Source organism: Onychomys torridus, unplaced genomic scaffold (assembly GCF_903995425.1).
Source record: "Onychomys torridus unplaced genomic scaffold, mOncTor1.1, whole genome shotgun sequence".
In the NCBI taxonomy this organism is placed as follows: domain Eukaryota; kingdom Metazoa; phylum Chordata; class Mammalia; order Rodentia; family Cricetidae; genus Onychomys; species Onychomys torridus.
In genome coordinates, this window is record NW_023413244.1 from 102,007 (window position 1) to 110,550 (window position 8,544).

General features: G+C 36.2%; 1 protein-coding gene across 1 annotated transcript; it reads right to left on the minus strand.

The window, feature by feature from the left end:
- Window positions 1-2,612: 2,612 nt before the first annotated feature.
- Window positions 2,613-3,572, minus strand: LOC118576210 (taste receptor type 2 member 117-like). Its single transcript, XM_036176542.1, has one exon. It carries the CDS (start codon window positions 3,570-3,572, stop codon window positions 2,613-2,615), a length of 960 nt encoding a protein of 319 aa, XP_036032435.1.
- Window positions 3,573-8,544: the final 4,972 nt, after the last annotated feature.

Genomic DNA, 8,544 nt, shown 5'->3' on the forward strand with positions numbered 1-8,544 from the left:
GGGTGTTCTCTCTATTGAAGGTTATTACTTTCACTTTCCACTGAATCCTCATGTCCTGCTGTATCCTGGAGCAGTCACATGAAAAGAAGCATTGCCAATGTCTGAGAACTCAGATGGGAATGAAGGCAAAGGCACTTGTCACTGTTGGGGATGTACCTTAATACTGAAGCACTTGTCCAGTGTACAACTTTAATATGGCCATAATGTTAATCTTTAAGCCTGGGACGTGTAAGACACTCTTATCTTGTGAACTACTTGGAAGAGAAGTTCACTTTCTTTATTTCAGAGCTTCTGTTTCTCATTAAAATATATTAAAAGAGGTTAACCATATACATTTTTTCAATAAATGTGTAAATACTTTGTGAGAACATGGAAAAGTATATTATAAACTTGACTCAGAATTTTTGAAATACTTATTTATGAAAATACATCTGAACAAAAAATTATTCATCTCTAATAAGATTCAGAATCATATCATCCTAAAGATTTGACTGCATAAAACACTCGGCCTCTGACCAGGCTACATTGTCTATATACATTGTAAAAGTCATTATTTGAAATTATTTCACAAATTTATTTAATTTTATAGGTTTTTCAATTCTGCCATATCATAAATCATAAGAACAGGTAAACACAAGAAGACCTTCTATTGATTGTGAGTGGGTCATCAATAAGATATTATTATGATAGTATGAATACATAATATAAAATACAAAAAACAATTTCAAATTAATGTTTTTAGAAGTAGCATAAACTTTTATTATAATTGTTCATAAAAATGAAATAGATTGCACTATGTTCCATAAAGTAAAACAGAAAATACATTGTGCCTAGAAATATAAAATACATAGTCCTAATAATCAGGAACTTATTTTAGAATGATTAATAATGAAACTAATAATAGAGACATAGTAACTTTTAATACAGTAGCCTCAGAATTCTAAAGAATTGGCAAAAATAATTCCAAATTGATTTCTCTAGTTAATAAAGTACCTTTATGTCTAGTGGTTTATAAGCCTGTATGATAGTATACATTTCTTCTCTAAACTTTTGTCCACATATTCTATATTATATTTATATAGTTTCAATCATATATTTTTATTAAAGTTGACATGAATACTAAAACACAAATAATGTCGGCCAATAACTCAAAAATCTCAGTAGTTAATAGTTGTTACAAAGCCTATATAATTTTAAATATGTTTATGTTTTAGTGGGTTACAATCACATTCTCATTTGAATATGTGTATTAAGAAATTACTTTGTCATAGTATCTTTTTCATTGCTCTCCCATTCTGTTCCTGTTTCAGTTAGACCATCCCGTTCCCTCATGTTCTCTTCCCCCATCCTCTACCTGCTATTGCCCCTCTTTACCCCCAGTTCACTCATGGAATCTCATCTATTTACCCTTCCCAGGGAGAACCATGCACCTCTCTTAGGGTCTTTCCTGTTAGCTAGCCTCTCTGGAGCTGTGGGCTGTAGTCTGGTTATCCTCCACTTTACATCTAGTATCCATTTATGAGTGAGTACATACCATGTCTGTCTTTCTGAGTCTGAGTTACCTCACTCAGGATGATTTTTTCTAGTTCTGTCCATTTGCCTGCAAATTTTATGATGTCATTGTTTTTTACTGCTGAGTAGTACTCCATTGTGTATATGTGCCACATTTTCTTTTTCCATTCTTCTGTTGAAGAGTATCTAGGTTGTTTTCAGGATCTGGCTACTACAAAATCTGCTATGAACATGGGGATAGGGAGAGATTGCGTGCCAGAGAAGTTCCCTGGAATCCACAAGGATGACCCCAGCTTAGACTACTGACAGTGGTGGAGGAGGTGTCTGAACTGCCTTACCCCAGTGATCAGATTCATGAATGCCCTGACTGTCATCATGGAGACTTAATCCAGTGACTGATGGAAGCAGATGCAGGGAGCCACAGCTGGGCACCAGGCTGAGCACAAGGAGTCAAATTGTAGAAAGAGAAGAGGGATTCTATGAGCAAGGGGCATCAATACCATGATGGGGAAATCTACAAAGACAGCCAAACCAGGCTAGTGGGAACTCATGAGCTTAGAGGGACTCTGTGGAGCCCCCATGGGACTTGACTATGCCCTCTGCATTGGTGAGAGAGTCATGTACCTTGGTCTGCTTGGTGTGCCCCTTGGAAATGGGATCAGGATCCATCCCTGGTACATGAGCTGGCTTTCTGGAGCCCACTACCTATGAGGGAACATCTTACACAGCCTTGATTCAGCAGGGGGGCCTGCACCTGCCTCACCCAATTGTTCCAGGCTCTGCTGACTCCCCATGGGAAGCTTTGCCCTGTCGGAGGACAGAACTGAGGATGGCTTGGAGGGAAAGGTTGGGGGACTAGACGAGGGAGAAGGTGATCTGTGGTAGGTATATAAAATGAATAAAAAATTTCTTAATTAAAAAAAATAACTTTGTACACAACTTGCTAAATTAGTAATAATTTTAGCTAGTGCTTATTGCAAACAAAACATAAAATTTATGCACTCAAACTCAAAGAATATCTAAATGTAAAAATGGAGACTACAAAAGAACATTTTACTTGTTATTCTTTGTCTAGAAAATGCAACATCATCTCTAGTGTTCTAGAGATCTAAGGTTTCCATATAATTGAGCTTGCATTTCAGCCACCATAGTACAGAGAGAAAGGCCTGTCTCAGCTTCATATCTGCCAGAATCAGGACCCATGAATGGAATGAAGGAAAAGCTATATATACAACCTGACAAAATAAAATGAAAATATTTTTCTTCAGTAATTCATATTTCAAAATTTGTATGAACAGAGACAAGATAAAAATGGTATATAACAGGAGAAAGGCAGTCACGATTTGCAAAGCTTTGATGTGGACTGTATTGCTGGCATCTCTGCGTCTTTGGACATCCTGCTGCATTTTTTTGTGATGTGTCCACAGGGAGAAGATGAGCAGAAGGAAAGATAACAGGCACACAACAAAGGGGACAGACATGAAAATAGTGTGCAGGCTTAACACATGCCTGTGACACTTTTCATTATAATGAGAAATGAAATTGCAGGATATGTTTCTTAGAGATTCATTTACACACACATTGATTTCCAAGTTGACCAGTAAAATATTTAAAAACAAGAGGACCAGGGACATCAGCAGTATCAATGAAACTGCCCTTTTAACTCTCCACTTTAAGTAAAGAAAAAGAGAATTAGAAAAATTGCCTATCTTGAGAAAATAAAAAATGCCAAGGCATGTAGCAAGCCATATGTTGAAATGGTTGACTATAATCCATACATTATTAATAATTTTTATCATTCTTGAAGTCATCACTAAATTTGAATTTGCTGAAGAAATTAATACATTTGTGAACAATAACAAGAGTACACAAATTCTGGAGGTTGCCAAAGCAGTGAGGATTTGATTTACAAATGAGATCTTTTTTTTCTTGATCCAGTTCATGCAGTTCTCCAGTGCCAAGAATCCATTTCCTAAATTTCCAATGATTAATTCCAAGACTAAAATGGTCATCAGAATGTTCTGGAAGATATCACATATTGTCTGCATAAAATGCTCCATTTTTATATGAGTTCTGAAGATTTGTTAACATACTCATTTGAAATGCTATTTTTAATGTATTTTTGAGAGTTTTTTTGAGAATTTCTGCATTGATTCTCGTAATATATTTATTCTTGACTCTTCCATACACACCAACAAGGGTGCAAGCATGGAGGTTTACCAATGACAGAGTCTGAAGCTCTTTCCAAAAAATATGTCTTCTCACACAGCTCAGGAGAGGCAGACCAGAACTTCTGTGCAACACATACAGATTCTGCAGTCTTTTCTAGTCAATGATAAAGGAAAGGTTGGAAACTCACTTGATCCTGTGCAAATGAAAACACATTATTTTCATTAGCTATATGTTTACTTCAATTTACATACTTTGATATGATTATCTGAGTTCTGTGAAAAATGTTTTAAGAAACTCTCAAGTATACAAAAGATGATAAAAATATAAACAGATTATGGAACTTTCTGAAATATTAAGGCTTTATAGGTACTTTAAAATTACCAATATGTATAGATCTCTGGGCATGTGATGTCTATAGATATCACACTCTGATCTGTGTAATGTCATAAAGACCTTTATTCTTCAAATATTAAGTAGTAAAAACAATATTTCCTTATTATTTCACATGCATAGATACATCTGTACAAATGCTCACCCATAGATACATATTTATTGAGATTTAAATACTTTTAAAATTTTCAATGTGTCCATGTTTGTCAATATTTATTGTGCACCTAGATCATGCTTAGTATTGTACAGGTTGGTCAGGCCATGCTTATGATACACTTTCCTGTATCATAATTTAACTGGTGCCTTAGGTCTATTTTGCATATATACAAGGTGGGAAATTCTTCTTATACTATGAACAGTCAATGAGAAGGATTAGCTCATCCACACAGTAAGATATTTCCTCATTCCCAGCCTTTCCTTTGACTGGTAGAGCTGATTCTTCCATTAGCAATAAAGACCATCAGACTGTATCCACCTCCCTTCAACTTCTTCCAGTATCTGCTTTGTAAACATCACTGTTAGTCACCAAACCAGTGAAGGATGTTAAACATGCTTGGAAAGATGAAGAATGAACATTTTGATATAGTCATAATTCAGTAGCTAAAGAGCAATACTGGACATAATTAAAGTCAGGAATGGTTGCCAAATACAGTGTGGATGGCAGAGAATGCCAGGCAGTAATTTAATGTCAGGATAGAATCAAAGAAAGTGAACCTTATTCATTTGAAATCTCATAATTGTCCATCATTTGGTGGTAAGACAGAAGGAGAAGGCATAACAAACCACTTTGTGATATATTATGGTAAGCACCTAAGAATGGAAAAACACACATACCTTTAGTGTAGTGGTAGGAAGGTCCCTGTGATGTGGTTCCTTCCAGGTAGAAAAATGAGCTCAAGTAACAAGAGAAACATATAGAAACAGGGCAGCGGGTGGAGCTGTGTGGGTGGGTGCTGAGAGTGAAACTTCATAGGCTTTCAGCAAAGAGTCAGGACCTGGGTCTGCAGCAAGGATTACACTCACTTACAAGGAGCTTTTTTGAACCTCCCAAGACAACTTTCATTTTGGATGGGCATCATCTCAGTTTCCACCTAGCCAATAGCTCCTGGAGACAGAGTCTTTCCAGGCAAGGTGAGAATGTCATGTAGCATTGGACTTACATTTCATCTGCAAAATAAAATTAAAAGTTGTTATGTATTTTTCAAAACCCAGAAAAATGAGCGTTGGAAAGGATATACCATCTATTGGTAAACCAGAATTCCCTTTAAAAGTAAGTGCCTCAGAGAGGTACCCTCATCTATTACAAAGTCAGTATTATATGACTGTTTGATTTAGAATTTATTGTATATTATTTTAATTTTCATTTTGATCAGCTGGTATACTGATTACATCAAATTTAAGGATTCACAAAAAATTGAGTCAACCACAATTTAATTTATTCCTTGATGCCTAAATAAATATTCCTGTAGTGATAATTCCGGGTATATATTTCTGTCAATATTTATTTCATAATATTAGAAGATTCTCTGACAAGCTGTGTTGCTTGCAAGATTCTTAGGTCAACTGAGCCACCTGGAAAGGACAACATCTAACTTGTTGAGCTGCCTGCAGGTTATGCAATGCACTCCTGGTTTCCAGCTTTTCTGAGCTGTCACCCGTGCTGGGGTGGGCTGTTGATGATGCAGTTGTCTTTCAGTCACTTATGTTCCAATAAGTAGCCCTTCATCCATGTTTCCATTAGTTATGCCAATAAAACTCATTGGTTGAGCAAGTTGGAATTTATCTATACTTTAAGCTATCACCAGTTTCATATATAAGGTGAGTGGATATTTGTTCACATCCCCCTTCAAGGAATAGTGTCACACAACAAGATTTTAATCCAATCAGAAAGTGGTTGGTTACATCAAAGAGTATGTAGGCAACACTATGGACTTGAGAGATTTAAGGAAAACTGGTGACACAAAACTTGATACTGATGAAAAGGGGCAGACCTAGGAGGACCTGGGGAAGAAGGATAAATAGAATCAATATATAATATGTGAAATTCTCAAAAAAGTAATAAAATATTTTAAAACATGGATTCTCAGTGGGTCACTCAAGTGATGCCACATGACTATGATTCCTCTGCAATTAAAATTTTACTATCATGGCTCAGGTACTAAGTTTCAAATTTTACTAGCTGGAGTGATGAACCCAAAAATTATGCGTAGACTTGCTAAAAATGCAGCAACACAATGCAAGAGACTATGCTTCGTTTGTTTGCTAGTAAATGAGACTTTAGCATCCACTGTGATATCAACCTAGAAAAATGAAGAGAGCAGAGTGCAAAGCATGAAGTTCATGAATAGATGCTTATTTGGCCTCTTTTATGAATAATGAACCATCATTGAAATCATGCTTTATCATAGTTTGTTCCTTTCTCTTTGATGTTAAGCACATAATTAAGGAAAAGGACTTTTGTACATGCCTAGTAACCAAATGATGATAAAAAATATTAAGTTATCAGATTAAGAATTCACAATCAGAGATATTAGGCATGGCTTTTACCTCCTCCAACAACTGATGACTTGACAAAAGAGTAAATCATGCTTTACTACAGCCCCAAGAGAGTCAAGCAACTATTGAATACAATATCTGAAACCATTAGCCCAAATAATTCTCTCCATTTATTAAGGAGATTACCTCTGATTATTTTGTCACAGTAACAGAAAACTAATTAACACAGGACCTTCTTGCTTCTATTTCATTGGTGTGCTTGTATTTAAGAATTTTCCCTTAAAATTTGCTTTGTTCCCCACCTTTTTTTCACTTTCATAATATCTCTCTCATAAGAAATGGAATTTAGGAATTTTCAGAATCCGTATGATTCAAGAATTTTTCTCAGTACTACTTCTTACTTCAGGACAGAGAAGTTAAGGCCAGCCCTTCACAGCTAATATACCCCATGTCATTCTCTGCAGTATCTAACACTTATGGTGATGCATACTATTCTACTGTCTTTGTTATGTAACTTTCTGTAGCCAGTCTAATTGTGCCTCATTTCAAAGGGAATTAGTAAGCCGTGCTGAAGTTATAGACAGATGATCCCAAATTCAGCACCATGACTGCAATACCTTTCCAAACATGGACCTTTATGCACTCTATTTCTTTGCTCCTTGGCTTCTGTTTGTCAGAAATCAGGGAAATATTTTCATATGTAATGCCAAGGAAGACTTGAAAATCAACATCTGAATGGTGGTTTTTCTCTCTCAGTGAGTGCAGTAGAGGGTCTCCAAAGAGAATGCCCCTTAGTCCGATGCCTTTGTGGATGACCATGTCCTTGAGTATGAACTTGACTTAATTCACTTCTAATAAAGAGAATAGCTCAAATATGGAGGCATCTCACTCCAGGCTGTGCTTGTTTAGGGTGCTTTCTGTCAACTGAATGGTGTCAAACTTATCAAATTCATATGAATGTCAGTTACTCAAAATATGATCATATTTCTGTTAAGAACCTTTGAAGAGGAAATTGAGGCACAATTGTGGTGGTTCCTAATTCAATTTGACTGGAGTCCTAACAAGAATATATTGAGGCACAAAATATATAGATTCAAGAAAGACCACAAGAGGACATCCTGAGAAGCAGACTTCTGCCAGCCAAGCAGAGTAAGTAGCCTTGAAAGAAACCCAGCCTCCTGGTACCTTGACTTTGGGAGTCAATCCTCAACAGCTATGAGATAATAGAATATATTATTTCTTCTACCCTGTCTTAGAATATGAAATGGGAGTCCTAGAACCTTGGCATATTTTATTTCTTCTTCTTTGATTATGTTGTTTTGAAGAAAACCAGATGCTGTATTCTGAGTGACCCCAGGAATGGGCTGTGTGACAAGTCAGATTCTCTAGTCAACATGCAGTGAATATCTGAAGCCTGACAATACCTAAGTGAACTTGAAAGTGGATTGCTTTCCAATTTGCACTGTCAGTGATCCCGGTGAGATTGTGATCTTGTCAAAAAATAGAGGCAGTTGTACTTAGCTAAGTTATGTCTCAATTGTTTGACTTAAAGCTACCAAGTCTAGGAGAGTAGTTCGTTATAAAGCCATAAATAAAAAATGCATCAGAAAAGAGGCTGTGTGATATGCGCTCATCAGTAAACATCAAATAATAGATACAAAAAAGAAATAGATACAAAGCCTATACTTTTTACTATAGTAACTTTATGTGGGTAATTTGTTAATGGCCTCAGCAGTTTGAGCAAGACTCTCTAATATCCATCAATGACAGTAGCACGATTAATAAGAGAAAAATATAGGTCAACTGAATCCCTTGTTTGTACTGGACTACCCAGGCTAGAGGGAAATCCTGTATGTGCATCTTGCTGCAGATCTTAAAGAAAATGTTGGTCTGAAGAAATAAGGACAAAAGTTGGACAGCCAACTAAAGAGAAAGCCACCTTAATACTTCTCATAAGCCCAGAATAGGTAGGAA